This window comes from Triturus cristatus, chromosome 5_1, assembly GCF_964204655.1.
Source record: "Triturus cristatus chromosome 5_1, aTriCri1.1, whole genome shotgun sequence".
Classification (NCBI taxonomy): domain Eukaryota; kingdom Metazoa; phylum Chordata; class Amphibia; order Caudata; family Salamandridae; genus Triturus; species Triturus cristatus.
The window spans coordinates 128135892-128154032 of NC_140587.1; the positions used below are offsets into that span (position 1 = coordinate 128135892).

The 18141-nt window shown below is 45.8% G+C and overlaps 1 protein-coding gene across 1 annotated transcript in view; it reads left to right on the plus strand.

Annotated features, from left to right (window-relative positions):
• The window catches only part of KIFC2 (kinesin family member C2), a 256527-nt gene that overhangs the window by 100253 nt on the left and 138133 nt on the right, over window positions 1-18141 (plus strand). The window contains exons 3-6 of the mRNA XM_085604567.1: window positions 767-936; window positions 7892-8147; window positions 10750-10955; window positions 14561-14626. Coding sequence (XP_085460693.1) covers window positions 767-936; window positions 7892-8147; window positions 10750-10955; window positions 14561-14626 — 698 coding nt within the window. The remainder of the gene's footprint in view (window positions 1-766; window positions 937-7891; window positions 8148-10749; window positions 10956-14560; window positions 14627-18141) is intronic.

Here is an 18141-nt window from a genome sequence, read left to right on the forward strand (position 1 = left end):
CATTTGGTTGTGTCTATTTTTTTATTGAAGACTGTTGTACAGATGCGGCAGCTCTGGAAGTTGGAGAATCGTGTTGTTGCTTGAACTGAGTGTCTGTCACCCCAAGCCTGCCTGGGCTTGTGATGGTGTGGTTCAGGCTACTGAGCATCTAACGGCATCAACACAGCTTCCTCACACTGATCCGCCACCCTCAATAGCACAGTGTCATATCTTGACTACATGCTGAGCCTAATGCCTATCAGCACAAACTCTGGTATTCTTCAACATAGTTTTAAAATTATGGGTGATCTTCAAGAACCGTAAAAGTTAATGTTTGTGATTGGACGATAAGGAAAGCGGTGTTTAGGATCAAGGTGGCGGCTTATTAGAACATGGAGATACAGACTTTTATCAAAGATTATAGGACCAAGGAGGGCATGATTAGTCCTTAGAGGGTCAATGCACCTTTTTATTTAGGATGCTAGGACAGGAGATTCCTACTGGATGTTTAAGAACATATACTGGTCTTCTCACAAACGTAGATCCTAAGGTGGGGTGGAATTTGTAAAAAACTGAACAGCGGTTTCGTATGTGGCCCTACCATTGAAAACGTCTGTCTCTTTGCATGTATGTGTGCGAACGGTCCATGCCAGGCTCTTCCAATGCTTTGTTGATGGCGGCTGCTTCCTGTGCATCAGAGCCTGGGTCTTCAGTACCAACCTTTGTGCAATCCCCTTTGCAAGATCCTGTGTCCCAGCCCCTCACTGCCTTCCTTTGACTTTCACAGGCAGCTCTGAAAGTGATCGAGGGCGAGGAACGGACGACGAGGAAGAGCTGGAGCTCGATTGCGGGATGTTTGGGGATGCCACCACTCCACTGACTGAGTTCCTGTCCTTCAAGCAGGAAGCAGCCAGAGGAAAATCTTCCAGCCTGGATAAGGAAAGTGTGAACGGGAAGGTAAGTGGATTAATGAGTCTGATCACCAATCACCACTCATTCACCTGGAAATACCTGTGGTCCGTCTGTCTGTCTACCTAAATGTTTATCCTAATCTTAACATTCTAGTGACATGTGCAAGACTATGTAACTTTATGCTACCTAAAGTATGTATCTAATTATTTCTATGGCATAGTCACTGTTAACATAATACTCAAACTTTTTTTATGAAAGTAATGTTTTTTTCTTTTTTTGAGGTGGGTTCTGTTAATGTAGGATGACTAGTGTGGTTCGAATATGGTGTTGATTGTGTGGAAGTATGATAATGGGTGTGTTGTTTTATTATTGTGGCTGTGTGGACGTATGATGGTGAGTTATAACAGATCAAGGAGGAACCTTAAGAAAAGAAAATCTTTAAAACTATTAATTTTCTTATATGAATTTATTGTGCATGACCAACAATCTATATTTGGATTTAATAACATATGCATCTCTACAATTCATTAAAATGAGTAACCTTCAGGGGCTGTTTATTGTCCAGTGCGTTGCAGATCTATCCATGCTCTTTCACTCAGCTTTCCATTAGTTTGTCCCAGAGAACCCCACCCAGAGCTGCTCATCCACTCAATTTTCCTTGGTACAATCAATGTAAAAACTTAAAGGCATGTTGGGGTGAACTGATGCTGCCTCTCCTCCTCTTTAGAGGGGTAAGAGGGATCACAGAACACTGGTAGAGTGGTGAATTGCCCAACGTCGAAGGGAGTCATGAAATTTGGCAAGAAAGCCACTTGAGTCCCCGGCACCTTTTTGTCTGGGAAAAATGAAAATGCCTGTAGTTATATTCATGTGACAAGCTGACGTAATCACAATGAGGAGAACGTTCTTTGAAGAGATGCAGTGAACAGCTCTGCATCATCTTGAAAGGCAAACATGGCAGGAAAGTTGAGACCAAGTTAATGGCCTGGAGAGGAAACATTCCGAAACTTTTATAAACGATATCACAACAGGTGATTTGAGAAGGAACAGTTGCTCCGGAAAACATAGAAAGGCCAAAAGGGCTGACTAATAACCTATTGTAGTGCCCACTGCAATGTTTTGCTGGGATAAAGACAAGACAAACCAAAGGCTTTGCCTATAAGGGGCCAGTGTTGCGAACACCACACCAGGTAACAAATTTGTCCCATAGTCTGGCAAAGATTGATTGTGTGGAAGAGCGCCGAATGGCAAGGATGACATCCACCACTTCAGGTTGCAAATCAAATGCAGTCTTTTGCTGCCTGTCAATCTCAACACATGTAGTTGTAGATTTTGAAATTTCATGAGGAGGACTCTGCCTGTTGCTAAGACAGGACATCTTTCGAAGTGCCAGTCTAATTGGAGAACAGATGCTCATGCGCAGTAGTTCCACACTCTCCTGGCCCAATCCAGAGCCAATAAGATTATTGGGTTCAGTTGGTTCATCTGTCCTGGAATTTAGGGATTCTGCTAGGTGGATGCCTTGATGCTCCAACTAGAGATGCCAAAGCTGCCTTGCACAGGAACCAGCACCCCACTCAGACCTGTTTATTGCAGGACCACTTTGCGGTGACAGTTCCGTAAGAACTTGCACCAGCCTCCCCTTGATGGATGGCAGGAAGGCCTCCAGTGCAGACAGATGACCCGCAGTTCCAGGCGACTGATGTGGAGCCAACTCTCGATTATAAACTACAAACCTCTAATCTTCTCCTTTCCAAGATGACCTCCCTCGCCCAGCAGTTATGCGTGTGCACACCAATGTCAGTTCTGAGTGGGGAAGGGAGAGGGGCCTGCCGCTGGAAAATTTATGGTCTACAAGCCACCACTGTAAATCTCAAGCTGTCCGACCTGGATGGTGCAGGTAACATTGCCTTAATGCTGGGAACATTGGAACTTCAGGTTTCATTGCAGAGCACCCATGGGCCCCCTGGCATAGCTGATGAGGAGGATGCACGAGGCCAAGAGACTAAGAATCCACAGAGCGACGCTCACCTTCAGACTGAGCCTGAAATATTGGCATCAAACCCTGAATGACCTCCAGTGTTTCCAGTGTGTCCAGGATCATCCCCATAAATGAAAGCCTCTGTGAAGGAACCAGGTAGGACTTTGGCTTGTTTATAGTGAACCCTAATGATGTCAAACGTTCTGCCAGCGCCTGGAGGTGGCCCAAGACAGATGGCAGCGAGCCTGCCCTTATCAGCTTTTAGCAGCCAATCATTAAGGTATGGAAATACAGGTACTTCTGACCTCTGAAGATGGGCAGCGACCACTGTTATCACTTCTCTGAACACTCGAGGGGGACTGGTGAGGTCAAAGGGGATCATAGCACATTGAAAATGCCCCTGGCCTACTTTGAACTGCAGACACTTCCTATGTCACTGCAGGACGAAAATACACATCCTGCAAGTCTAAGGACATCATCCAGATTCCTGGGTCCAAAGCGAAGAGGATCTAGGCCTGTGTTAGCATTTTGAATGTATCCTTCCACAGGAAGGTGTTCAGGGGTCAAAGGTCCAGTCTAGTCCTGAGGCCCCTGTCCTTTTTCGAAATGAGGACAGTAAAAACCCCTACCCCTTTTCAAGACCGCCAGTTGAGGGCACCTTTGGAGAGCAAGAGGCCCACCTCCTGTAACAGGATGGGTTAGTGATCATCTGACATTCATTCTGAGTGGGAGGAGTAGCAGGCAGGGAAGAGAGAAAAGGCAGGGCTTGCCATTTTAAATAATTTGCAAGACTCAGCTGTCGGACGTGATGGATCACCACCTTGGGAGGAAATGTTTCTTCCTTCCTTCCACTGGTAGGACATGTGCCGCTGAAGGTGGTTTGATGCTTGCTGTGGGAGGCAAGGGGGAACTGGAGCACTCATGCCCATTTCAAGGTCACACTCTACCAGACCTGTGGCCATGGCCTCCCAAGGGCTGTGGCTTTAGTTGCATCACTGGCTGAGAAGGTGGCCTCTCTCTCTCTTTCTCTCTCCAAAGAGGCGGAACCCATCAAAGGGCATGTCCATTAGGGAGACCTGCACAACACCTGTGAATCCTGTAAATCACATCCACACATGTCTACGAAGGATGACTTTGGTACTGACCACCCTACCCAGATAATCAGAAGCATCCAGGCCTGTGTGGATAACATATTTGCTTGCGTCCTACCCATCATATATACTCTGGGCTAAAATATTCTGAGACATCTGTCAAGATTGCACTGGCCATGTCCCACGAGACGTGTGTAGAGGCCCAGCAGACAGGGTACATGCATGGACTGCAGTGCAAGACTGGTAGAAGAAAACATATGTTTACAGAATGCATCAATCCTCTTAGATCGCCTATCTGGATGAGTTTGTCCCTTATGGCTTTCTGGGGTGGGGTGCTTAGTGAGAAACTCTGGGTCACTGGGAACTGCTCTGTGACATCTGCCCACCTGTCTATTCAGAGGCGGCCAAGATCAAGGCACTTTCTTCCACTGGTGGCTCAAGTGTCGAGTCACGCTCTGCCTGCGGAGAGGTATCGAGCCCACTGGCATTTTGGAAATCAATGTATAAAAGTTAGTAGAATGTTGGGAAGCCTACCATCACATTCACCATCATGATAAACATCTTGGGGCATCCTCTGTTCTGGCATTAGATCAAAATCAGCAAAAAAAAGAGAATGGAGCCTGTGCTGGTAGCCGTGACGTGGGAGAGACATAGGGTTAGAGGCAGTCTGTAAAATGAAGGGTGGTGTTTTTTGTGACCACTTAGAACAATATCAGTCAGGCTCTAGCTGAAGTTGGGTCAGAGTCTGGCACTGGCACCTGTACCATATCATCCTCTGGCACCACGGGTGTTAACACTGGCTTTGTGGTGGCAGAAACCGGTGTGGACTCTAGGGCCAGAGTGGAAGGCTACCCTGCAGTGGGTATAGATTGTGTAACAGGTCACAAGGGGATAGATGGCACCAGAGACAAACCCTGCTGGCAGTAACTTGACTGAAGGTCCCTTGTTATCGAGTGGGTCCCGAAGGCATGTCAGAGATGGGCGGAAGTGCACTAAAAATTTTACAACATGGCCTCACTTTGTTGGTGAGTCTACGATGGCCTGGCAAATTTGCGGCATGTCAGAATCAACTGAGTAATCGGATCTGTGGCTGGTTGTGACGACCTCACGCCATGTCCCTGGATTCGAAGTGATGGGTTGTAGTTTAGTCTTGCTCCGCTTTCTTGTGCTTGCCTTTGGCTATTGACTTACTGGAGGATTTTGAACGTAAAGCTGAATAGACATGAGGCTGGACAAGACCAGACTCGAAACTTTGAGCGTGAGCAGTACGTACACGACAGGCTGGGACTTCTTCTTATGTTTGGGAAGGTTCAACTTCGCCTCCATGTCTCGGATCGCATTTGGGGGCTTGAGTGCACATTTATCACACAGATTAGACTCCAGACACCAAAGACACACCTCATGAAGGTCCATGACTGACAACTTCTTTTTGCAGTCGCAGCACAGCTTGAAATCTGTCAATTTCGGTGGGTACATCATTACTTATCACACGGAAGAATCGTTTAGACGTAGTCTGAAAACTGATAAAAATAGGAGCAGAGCTCCCGATCTGTGTCAGAATGTGTGGAAAAAGATGTCAGCACACCTGGCGTGCGCTTATATGTAGCTCTGCTCCATCACCAGGCGGTATGGAGCCAACGCAGAGGTGCACGGAGCCACCTATGCACAAGTTGGAACACTACTGTAAAAAATGTCTGGATCCAGTCTGGCACCTGAGGAATATTGTAAGGTGTGGAATCCGCGTTAGAAGTATCCATCAGAAATATACTTTACTTTAACTCACGTTAATATAGTTAACTTTACTATACTTTTACTATTTACAACAAGATCCATTTGGAACCTCTGAGAATTTGACCTTAATTTTATAAAGATAAAAATCCAGGGATGCCAGTTGTTGGATCAGGTGAGACGCAGCTCGCCAGGTTTTTAGGATCTCCGCATGAGATCAATTTACATGCAGTGAATCGAAGGGGGATCATTGACACTGTCCGTGGTTATTTCGAGTTTCTGCTATTTCTGGTGCCCAGCTGCAATGGACACCCCCTATACAAGAGAAAGAAGGCGTCAGAGCCATGGCAGGACATAAGCATCGATGGAGAGTGGATTGGGAGTGAAGATCCCCGCTGGATGAGCGTGACTGGAAAACGCGCTCAACCTATCGATTAGTGGAAAAGACGCCCCAGGATATTGACGATAGTATTCTAAATGAGTGTTATTTAGAGCATAAAATAAATTAGAGCGGGCTATTGATTTTACCCCTGGGTGGACACTGGCTGTGAACATTGCGTGGGCGTCGGTGACTCACCTCCCCTCACCTTATTGAATCCCTTCGTCATTGTCTGCTCTTCCTGCATCCGCGAGACATTGCTTTCACTCATATCGACAAGTGTTGCTTCACTAATTGTATTTATATGGGCGTTAGCGTTGTAAGTAACACCTCTCCTTCATAATATCGCAACATGCTTTACCTATGCATACATTTACACTGTTACGTGATGGAGTTGAAAGGGAGCTTCAATATACTTTGGAGAACTTTTTTACGTTACACTTAAGATTTAAAATGTCTGATTTGCTTTGATGTGTGGGTCTTATTCGGACAATTAAAATTAAAACTATATTTCAAGTAAGAGTAATTCTGATGGCAGCAAATATGTATCTCAAAAAATCCCCTTGCCTATGTCTTCCTGTGAAAGGGCATGTTTTAGAACAATTTGTGGAAGGCAACACACATACAGACACACACACAAACACACACACACATACACACACACACACACACACTCTCCTTTTCCTCCCTCTCTGTATGCTTTGATAAGTAAGTGTCCTGGTGGGACCAGATAACCAACCAAAGCTCTTACATGGATGTGTAATTTACTCATGTTTGCAACACACACACGCACACACACGCACACATATGCACACACATTTGCCACACTTGCACACACACACACAATGCACATGCACACAGGCACACGCACACACACACACACACACACACACAACACACACACTTGCATACACTCTCGCCACACTTGCACACACAGATATACAAATGCACGGTGCACACATACACACACACATTACTCTAGGGGGCATATTATCAAGAATGGTGTTAAAATTATCGCCTCTTTAGCGGCAGGAAACTGCAGCTAAAGCGGCGAAAATGGGCTTGATAATATGCCCTTGAGAATTCCGATAGAAGCCCATGTTCTGGTGTGGACATGGGCTTCTATTGGAATTCTTTCCTGCCGCTAAAGCAGCGATAATTTTAACGCCGTTCTTGATAATATGCCCCCCAAGCTCTTCTACGGTGCCTACTTTAGTCATGTATCTTATTCTAGCCCATCGTCTATGGTGTGCGTGCCTTGCTGTCACCTTTGGATTCTGAGTAACTAACTTGTCTCTTTTTTTCCTCCTTGTTTACATCTCTTCCCCTGCTTTCCTGTCTGTGATATGAAATGTCTTCCCATCTCATTCCAACCTTGTTCTTCTCATCAATCAATAACTCAACATACCCTCCCCACTCTACCCTTCGCTGCATCGCTTGGCCCGATGTAACACATTTATGCCTGGCTTCTTTTGATGGTTTGAACATGTGAATATTTCATGCCTGGATCTTTGATTCCTTTGCTGAACCACCATCCCATTCACACTTAACTTTACAATACCCTGCCTGAATTTTCATGATACTTGCCACTTCCTCTACCTGATTTCACCATATCTTGCTTGAATGTTTTTGGCTATTTCAAATCACACCTTTTAAATTTTTGGTTTCTTCCCACTTGGCTGAATGATTGCCCCGTGCCTGGCTATTTACGGTTCCTCTACAATCGCACCGCTTACGTTTTGTCCTTATGCTATGCACGTGTCCTGGATCATTTTGGTCCTGCTGTGGCCTCTGCTTTGGTCTGTTTTGGTTGATGTTCAGCTCCCTCCTTCCCCTCTCATCTCAGTCATGTCCCACCTCATCTCCTTCCTGGAGCACTACTCCCAGATGCAGCGGCTGCAGGAGAAGGCCCTGGAGTACCGCGGCGCGCTGCGGAAGGAGGAGAGTCGGCGGCGGAAGCAGCTGAGGGTGCTGAAGAGGGCCTACCGGCAGAGGATGCGAGACAAGCTCAGCTTGATCGAGAACCTGGAGAGCACCATCAGCGAGCAACAGAACGTCATGGAGAAAATGCATGGCGGTGAGTAGACCCTCTTGTTGAGTGAGGGCACTTTTGGGGAAACAACATGATGTTCACAGTACATTGCTGCGGGTTGGTCCTTCCACGCCAAATCACAGTCTAACCGAGCCATCTTCATCATTACTCAAAGGGTGTCAAAGGAATTTTAGGGCTTCCCGGTGCACGTAAATCGATTTACTACTGTGGCTTTCTTTGCCACAAGTGTTGAGAAATCTATAAGTAAATACCTCTCAAAGGGTAGGAAGGGGATGTTCCAAGGCATGGCTTGACTTGGAAGTGTGGGAATGCCCACATTTGCGAGGATTTCCAAACTCCTATCCGAGCCACTCTTACCCTTCAACTGGTTGGAGATCTACTTGAGGGAAGAACCGGAGAAACTCTCCTCCTAAGATGGAAAGAAGAATGGATCACCTACAGGAAGTGCTTTCATCATGGGAAAAAAAAATCCAATTCCTCCTGTCCGGAGTTCGCCACTATGGAGAACCCTCCAGAGAAAGAATAAAAGCCTTTGGGAAAAGTCACATAACTATCTCAGTGGTATGCCTGGAAATCTATACCTGGGAATACTCTGGGAATGTTTGCAAATTCCCAAAAACAATAAAAGTAAGTTCAGGCAGAGATCTAAATCTCCAGCCATACTTTCCCATTTTTCTGTGTGATTAGAGCCCTCTGCTTTGTGTAATTACAGCACTGTGCCGTTGATACTTCCATATTTAGTAAAAGCTGTTCCCTTGTATCCTCCCTTCTAGTGCTGCCCCTGACGAAGGGCCGCACCGGCCCGAAATGCATTGGGCTATACCGAGTTATGAATACAATATACTCGTTTGTGATGTACAATCGCCAGTGATAACGACACCTTTTCAAAGGAATGATTAAATTCATGTGACCTGAATAAATTGATGAACTACATACAAACTTCGCTTGATTAATTTCTCCACCGGAGTGCAATTCGAGTGACACGTTTCCAACAAGAACGTGCTCTCACTGTATTCTCATCCCTACTCAGGGGGATCTACTCGTCTGCACCCATACCTTGTTTACCGACAGTACACGAGTAAATCAGAGTGCGCTCCCTCTCTTTTCATCAACCTTTTTAATAAATCACATTAATGCACAAATGATGGAAGAATGAATGAATGAATGAATGTATAAAATAATGGGCAAACAATCAACGGAATACTCATAGTGTGCATCTGCCAAATTTGAATGTTTCATAGTGCTTCCTGGTTATGTGGGTTGAGTGTGCATAGACTTCAGGTGTGGCCGCTGTGAGGTTTTATCGGAGGGGCTGGTGCTTGGCTTTGGTCTAGGTGGTGATAAAGAATAATAATAATAATAAGCAAGAGTCAACTTTTTGGATGGTTCGGTGCGATGGGAGGTTTCTTTCCCCGTATGACTGGACTATGAGATGTGTGATAGGTATCATGAAGATGTCTGCCCACACAGATGCTTTATGGACTGTGTTTTATATATAAATACACCAGGATTGAAATCTATGTATACTTACGCTTGCGATATACAAGAACAAAATGCAAATTTTGAAAAAATAATCTGGCCGACCATTGATTCTTGCTGAACCATGAAGCGTAAGCCTGGTGGTCCCGTAGGCTTTGCAGAAGGAGGGTCTTTATAGCTTTGGGAGGGAGTGAACTGGATTTAGGGTGGGTTTGGTGTGTCCTGTCTCCTCCTACCCCATGAGGGATCTGTGACACGGGGCCACCATTGGTTCACTCTTGCTGGCTGTTATAGAGAGCTGCCCAGTAATTCTGTCTGAGAGGCTTTCTCGGGGTACCTGGTCTTCTTTGGTCAACATGCATCCACGGTCCTAAGAGTCCATGTTCATATGTGAACGTGTACTGGTATTTGTATAGGTATGGGTGAAAATGTCATGGGCCTGGAATTCTCTTGTGAGAGTGTTGAGGAAAGCAATGATGTCAAGAGTCCTGAAGGGAACTGGACGCCTTTCTTTGTGCTGTGGATGTTGAGAGAAATGAAGCTACATTGAAGGAAACCTGGGAAAAGGCTCTTCTTTACAGTACGCGTAGCTGGAAAGCAACGGAGCACTGAACATGGACTGGAGCGCTGAGGCACGATTCAGGATCATTTACAATGGGGCTGAACATTCATCGGTGGTGATTGCTATGGTGTAGGGAGGCAGTGTACTCAGAGGAGGTGGGTCTGAAGGTCCTTGCTGCATTGCAGGAGTGCAGGGTCACTTCTGAAGTAGACTTTCAAGTAGTTCCAGATACCAGGAGCCTGCTTCTGGTTTAGTCCATTTTGCAATTTTCTCCACATCCCTTCTGAGAAGTCCATTTAAGGTGGCATGAGTCTCAGACTCTTCCATTGTACTGGTACATGGTAAAGGTGGTCAGATGAGTGGATATGGGGACCAAGTGTATGGGCAGGTCTGCTGGTTTGAGTATATGTGAGGAATTTGAAGAGTGCAAACCTTGGTACAAAGTAGTAAGGCGCTGCTCCAAATATGAAAACCAAACTCAAGGTGTAAATTGTAGGTGTCAGTTTCTCAGAACACATTTCGCCCATGCTTTTGACAGTCACCCTCTCTGATTACAGAGGTCTGACATTTTTTGCCTTACTGCAGGTATGATGCTGCCGTCCCCCTGTGGAATGTACCCGGCGTCCCCGGTGTCTCCAATGTCTCCGGTAGGAATCCACAGCCTGGTTGAGTCCATCAGTGCCTTGCAGGGGGAGCGCAACCGGCTGGCCGAGGAGATTGTGGGCCTGAGGCGGGAAATGGAAGATGGCGAGAAGGAAAAACAGCAGCTGGCTGGCAACTTCAGCCTACAGGTGAGATGGTCGGAGATGTGGCCTAGGTCTGTACTGCCCAGTCTAATAGCATCAGTACTTCAATGGAGCCTTGTGTGCTCCCACAAACTGCCTCAGTGAGTGCACACTCACTTGATTGTACTACTGAATATTGAGGCTATGAATATTGTGTTAAAAGAATATTGTATACAAAATATCGGAGACCAGCATATCAAAAGGTAAGTGCATATAGGGAAGTATAGATTTGCTATTCCTAACTTCACCTCTACGTAGCTTCAAGATATATATCGTCAAGACACCTATATATGTAGATAGGTGTTGAAAATCTTACTTACCTTTCAGTATTTTGGATTTCATATTTTGCAATCATATTTATATACCTTGTTCTTCTAGTTTCGATATTCAAGGGGTATACTCACTCACTCACACTGATGTCTAGCAGCATATACCTAAGTGCAGTCTCGCTTATTCCTAACACTCACTGGTCTCATACACTTGATCAATGTCTCTGTGTCACTCATTCACCCATTAGTGACCTCATACAATTAAGTAGGGTCTCACTCATTCTCACGTCAGTGAGTGCATATGCCTCAGTGCGGCCTCACTAACTCATTTATTCTGGCCTCCTGCACTTGATTGATGTTTCACTCATTCACCCATTCACTCACTACTGGCCTTATACACTTGGGTGGGGTTTCCCTCATTCTCACGTCACTGGGTGCATACGCCTCAGTGCAGTCTCACTAATTCATCTAGTCTGGCCTCATACACATGGGTGGGGCCTCCCTTAGTCTCACTGGATGCATACGCCTCAGTGCAGTCTCACTAATTCATCTAGTCTGGCCTCTTGCACTTGGGTGGGACTTCCCTCATTCTCACGTCACTGGATGCATACGCCTCAGTGCAGTCTCACTAATTCATCTATTCTGGCCTCTTGCACTTGATCGGTGTCTCACTCATTCACCCATTACTGGCCTCATACACTTGGGTGGGGCTTCCCTCATTCTCACGTCACTGGGTGCATACGCCTCAGTGCAGTCTCACTAATTCATCTATTCTGGCCTCTTGCACTTGATCGGTGTCTCACTCATTCACCCATTACTGGCCTCATACACTTGGGTGGGGCCTCACTCATTCTCACGTCACTGAGTATATACTTCTCAGTGCAGTCTCACTAATTCATCTATTCTGGCCTCTTGCACTTGATCGGTGTCTCACTCATTCACCCATTACTGGCCTCATACACTTGGGTGGCGCTTCCCTCATTCTCACGTCACTGGGTGCATACGCCTCAGTGCAGTCTCACTCATTCATCTATTCTGGCCTCTTGCACTTGATCAGTGTCTCACTCATTCACCCATTACTGGCCTCATACACTTGGGTGGCGCTTCCCTCATTCTCACGTCACTGGGTGCATACGCCTCAGTGCAGTCTCACTCATTCATCTATTCTGGCCTCTTGTACTTGATCGGTGTCCCACTCATTCACCCATCACTGGCCTCATACACTTGGGTGGGGCCTCACTCATTCTCACGTCACTGGCTGCATACACTGCATTGGAGCCTTGCTCATTCCAAACTCATATTCTAAATATATTTCAGTGGAGCCCTGCTCAGTCACTCCAAAAAGTGTATACAAAGTATAAGTCACAATTCCAAAAACCCCAAACTGTAGTATTCAAATAAAAACTTCACAAAAACAGATACCTTAAAAAAAAATCGCCCTGCACCTGGTCCCACCACCAAGCCCTTGCATATGTGCGACGCCTTGAGACTGAATACTGACTTAACCCAGTCTTATGCTTAGCAGGAACAGAGTCTGGCTGGATTTTTAAATGTTTAGGAGGTTAAATTATTAGTCTGTGGGTATTTCTGTAAGGTCTATAATGCTGCACTCTTTTTCCAGTCCATGTTTTCTCAGCCCATACCACGGAAGTCTGGAATGACACTTTGAACCGTCCTGGCGTTGATTGCTGGCTGCCTCATTAAATATTAATGCCCCACACAGAACCGCCGTGGCTTTGGCTACTGGCTGCCTCGTTAAATATTCATGAACAAGGGATAAGAATATTCAATACCTGACCACAAAGTACTGGGAGATTAGGACTGGCAGGGGCTCCTGTTACCCAATAAAGGGCCATAGAGTCTGATGAGAAAACAGGAGCTCTGCTGCCCCCCAGAGGGGCCAGGAGTAGTTCATGCTGATAGTCTGTGGTGTGACTAGAGCAACTATCTGGGTAAGCACAAGAGAAATGATGCTCTCGGCACCTGAGTGAAACAGTGGATAAAGGGACTCTCTCCCTCCTCCCCCATGACCTCCGACAGGTCATGTGTACACTGTGGACAGCTGGCAATGCTTTGAGGTAGCAAGGGGCCTTACAGCCAGGATGAACGAGCTGTGTCGAGCTTCTCTGCTGTGGTATCCAGACCAGGACATAGGAAGGAGATGGAAGTAAACGAGTTAATGCATAGAAGGTACATTCTTATACTCTAAGGGGATCCAGACTAGTGCTGAAGTGAAAGGATGTTGTGCATTGGCCTGGAAGGACCACATCACTGAATCCTCAGCGAAGATTCACAAAGAGAGTGTAGAGCGTGTGACATTTTCTTTTTAACTACAACCATTGCATGGAAATATTTCACGATATCATTAGAGCCCGTTGCCAAGGGGCATAATAATTGTTAAAGCCCCCTTATAAAATATAATAAGGAATACGCCCTTTAACTACTGTTACATCCAAAGGGAGGAGGGTTATATGGCTATTAGAATATTCCACCCACTGAGGGTAGAATGTTCTACAATAAAGAAGGAGGAACAGAAAGACATGCTTTAGAATGTTTGAGCAGGCAGTCTATATCAGTCAATATTGGCCCGGAGCCACTTCATTGTCTTCAAAGGGGTTCTCAACGTTCCAGTGTTTTAATATGGCCTTATAGCCCACCGTAGTGGGCTATGCTGGCTACTTAAGGCCTGCACCAGCGTTAAAGGCCCGAGCCGAAGGCGAGGGACTTTAACAAGGGAGCGGGATTTTAATAGCCGGTATAGCCCAGCTACAAAGGGCTGTAAGGCTATTAGAATATTCTGCCACTAGAGGGCAGAATGTTCCAACAAATAAAACAAAGGCCTCTCTAATTTTGAGGGGTTTAAATTCCCTCGGGCTCCGAGAGGCCTTTGAAAACAACATTGGAATGTTGCTTTACGGACCTTTACCGGCCCTTAAAAGCATGGAGCACTCCATTGTCTTCAATGGAGCTCCCAACATTCCAATGTTTTAATTCATCTTAAGTCTTTCTACCCTTACCACGGTTCTGTTTAGAAGTCTTGTGCTCTGATTGGTCTATTATGGTGCCATGTTCTGTATTGTCCTAGCATTAGCTAGCATTAAGCCTGAGCAAGGACAGACGCCTGGAGTGTTGCTGAATAAAAGTTTACACTTACACCGTTCTCCGAGCTTTACTTCAGTTTGACACTACAGAGAGATATACATATTTTTGACAGACCAACCAGAGCACGGAGCATTATAGTCTGTTCCGTGCAGACAAATCACACTTGTGCCAATTTTGATCTCCACTGATGTATGAACGTTTTCCTGATTTTGCTTTCCTGTTTCTCGTTCAATCCTATAGATTCAAGAGCTGAAAAGGAAGATCCGGGAGCGTGAGGACGAGCTGACACAGCTGAGGGCAGAGATGGTTTGTCTCATTCCCATAATACTGAATCTACCCCCGAGTAGTTTCTGGAGAACCTCGACTTGTTGAATTGCTTTGCACAGACACTCCAACTGTTAATATATAGCATTATAGCCTCACACTGAGGACTACACTGATTATTAGAATACTGGAATGTGGAGCACTTCATTGAATACAATGGAGTGCTCTGTGCTTCTACGGGCCGGAAAAGGCCCGCAGAGCAACATTCAAATGTTGCTTTTGGTCACAGCTATTGCTGTAAACAAAGGTCTCTCTGAGCTTGGGGGGATTTAAACACCCTCGGGCTTGAGACGCCTTTGTTTTATTTGTTAGAACATTCTGCCCTCTAGTGGCAGAATGTTCTAATAGCCTCATAGCCCTTCATAGCTGGGCTATACCGGCTATTAAAGTCCCGCACCCTTGTTAAAGTCCCTCGCCTTCGGCTCGGGCCTACACTAGAGCGGGCCTTTAATATCCGGTATAGCCCGCTACGGCGGGCTATAGGGCTATATTAGAACATTTGAATTTTGGGAGCTCCATTGAAGCCAATGGAGTGCTCCATGCTTTTACGGGCCGGTAAAGGCCTGCAAAGCAACATTCCAATGTTGTTTTCCAAGGCCTCTCGGAGCCCGAGGGAATTTAAACCCCTGGAACTCCGAGAGGCCTTTGTTTTATTTGTTGGAACATTTTGTCCTCTTGTGGCAGAATGCTCTAATAGCCTTATAGCCCTTCGCAGCTGGGCTATACCGACTATTAAAGTTCTGCTTCTTTGTTAAAGGCCTCGCCTTCGGCTCGGGCCTTTAATGCTGGAGCAGGCCTTTAATAGCCGGTATAGCCCGCTACGGTGGGCTATAAGGCTATATGAGAACATTGGAATGTTGGGAGCTCCATTGAAAACAATAAAGTAGCTCCGGGCTTATAATGGCTGGTATAAGCCCGAAGCTCCAACATTCCAATGCTTCTTTGTTCACAGCTGTGGCTGTGAACAAAGGCTTCAAGGAGCCTGAGGGGATTTAAATCCCCTCACGCTCCCTAAAGCCTTTGTTTTATTTGTTAGAACATTCTGCCCTCTAGTGGCAGAATGTTCTAATAGCCTTATAGCCCTTTGTAGCTGGGCTCTACCAGCTATTATAGTTCCGCTCCCTTGTTAAAGTCCCTCGCCTTCGGCTCGGGCCTTTAACGCTGGAGCGGGCCTTTAAAAGCCAGTATAGCCCGCTCCGGCAGGCTATAGGACTATAATGGAACATTGGAATTTTGGGAGCTCCATTGAAGACAATGGAATGTGGAGTGCTCCATGCTTTTACGGGCCGGTAAAGGCCTGCAAAGCAACATTCCAATGTTGTTTTCCAAAGCCTCTTGGAGCCTGAGGGCATTTAAACCCCTCGAACTCCGAGAGGCCTTTGTTTTATTTGTTGGAACATTCTGCCCTCTCGTGGCAGAATGTTCTAATAGCCTTATAGCCCCTCGTAGCTGGGCTGTACCGGCTATTAAAGTCCCGCTCCCTTGTTAAAGTCTCTCGCCTTTGACTCGGGCCTTTAACGCTGGAACGGGCCTTTAATAGCCGGTATAGCCCGCTATGGCGGGCTATAAGGCTCTATTAAATGGTCTAAAACCTAGTTATGGGCCTGAGTTCAGGAGAGGCAAAGGGTCTTTAACAACCAGTATAGGACAAGGCAAAAGGGCTATAAGGCAATTAGAACATTCCACCCACTGAAAGGAGTATGTTCTAAAATAGAAAGGGAGACACAGAAAGACAAACATAGGAGACACAGAAAGACAAACATAGGAAGGTTGGTGCAGTAGGACTGTATCAGCCATTATTGGCCTGGAGCCACTTTATTGTCTCCCATGGAGCTCTCAACATTCCAATATTCTAATTAGTTTTGCAGAACAGAATGAGGAACCTCTGGACAGTTTGCATTTTAGGGACAGCATTCAAGTGAAGTGAATTCACCCAACAATAATATTCTATTTTTCATGCTCACGCGGCTGTATTCTGGTATCGAGACATTAAGTACCTTGCTGGTACTGAAAAGACACTCCTCTGATGAGCCCTAATGAGAGCGAAACATATGTCAGGGGTTGTTTTCACGTATTTCTTATAGTCTCCAAGATTGGCTTGTATTTATCTGGTACATTTGGGACGAATGGACTGAAACAAACATGGTGGTATTACACTCTCCATTCCAAAAAGGCATAAATCAAAGTCCTTGAAGCTTTCACTTGCCCACGTCAGCTTCCAGCTATGCAAGGAGGTTTCTGGTTTATGATCCCCACAGTCTTTTGGATTCTTGTTGTCTGATGGTGATGCCGGCAGTCCATGGGTTTCTTACTAGTTGATAATGATCCCAGGGCTGCTTGCTTGATAGATGGTCTTCATAATCTGGAGGTTGCTTGCATGATTATAGCACTTCAACCTCTTGCTTGTTGGTTGAGAGAGACATAGAACCCTTGTTGTTTGTTTGCTTTGATCCTAGTTGCTTGCTGGTTGCTAGCTTTCTCATAATGACCCCCACAGTCCCAGTCTTTCTTTTTTAATAATGATCTCCACGGTCTTGGGTAGCTTCATTGTTGTGATCCTAACTGTTCCTGGGGTGCCTGCTTGCTGACAACGACCTTCACAGTCCTTAGGTTGGTTGCTTACTGTTATCCTGACTGTTCCTTGGGTGCTTACTTGCTGACAATGTTCTCCACAGTCCTTAGATTGCTTGCTTAATTTGATCCAGAATATTTCTGTGGCGCTTGCTTGCTGACAATCATATTCACAGTCCTTAGGTTACTTGCTTACTGTGATCCAGACTTATCCTGGGGTGCCTGCATGCTGACAATGATCTCCTCAGTCCTTAGGTTGCTTGCTTACTGTGATCATGACTGTTCCTGTGGTGCTTGCTAGATGACAATGATCTCCACAGTCCTTATGTTGCTTGCTTAATGTGATCCAGAATATTCCTGTGGTGCTTGCTTGCTTGTTGAAAATGATCTTCGCAGTCCTTAGGCTGCTTGCTTAATGTGGTCTAGAATATTCCTGTGGTTCTTGCTTGCTGACAATGATCTTCACAGTCCTTAGGTTGCTTGCTTAATGTGATCTAGAATTTTCCTGTGGTGCTTGCTTGCTGACAATGATTTTTACAGTCCTTAGGTTGCTTGCTTACTGTGGTCCAGACTGTTCCTGGGGTGCCTGCTAGATGACAATGATCTCCACAGTCCTTATGTTGCTTGCTTAATGTGGTCTAGAATATTCCTGTGGTGCTTGCTTGCTTGCTGACAACGATCTCCACAGTCCTTGGGTTGCTTGCTTAGTGTGATCTATAATATTCCTGTGGTACTTGCTTGCTGACAGTCATCTTCACGGTCCTTAGGTTACTTGCTTACTGTGATCCAACTGTTCCTGGGTTGCCTGCTTGCTGACAATGATCTCCACAATCCTTAGTTTGCTTGCTTAATGTGATCCAGACTGTTCATGGGGTGTCTGCTTGCTGACAATGATCTCCACAGACCTTAGGTTGCTTGCTTAATTT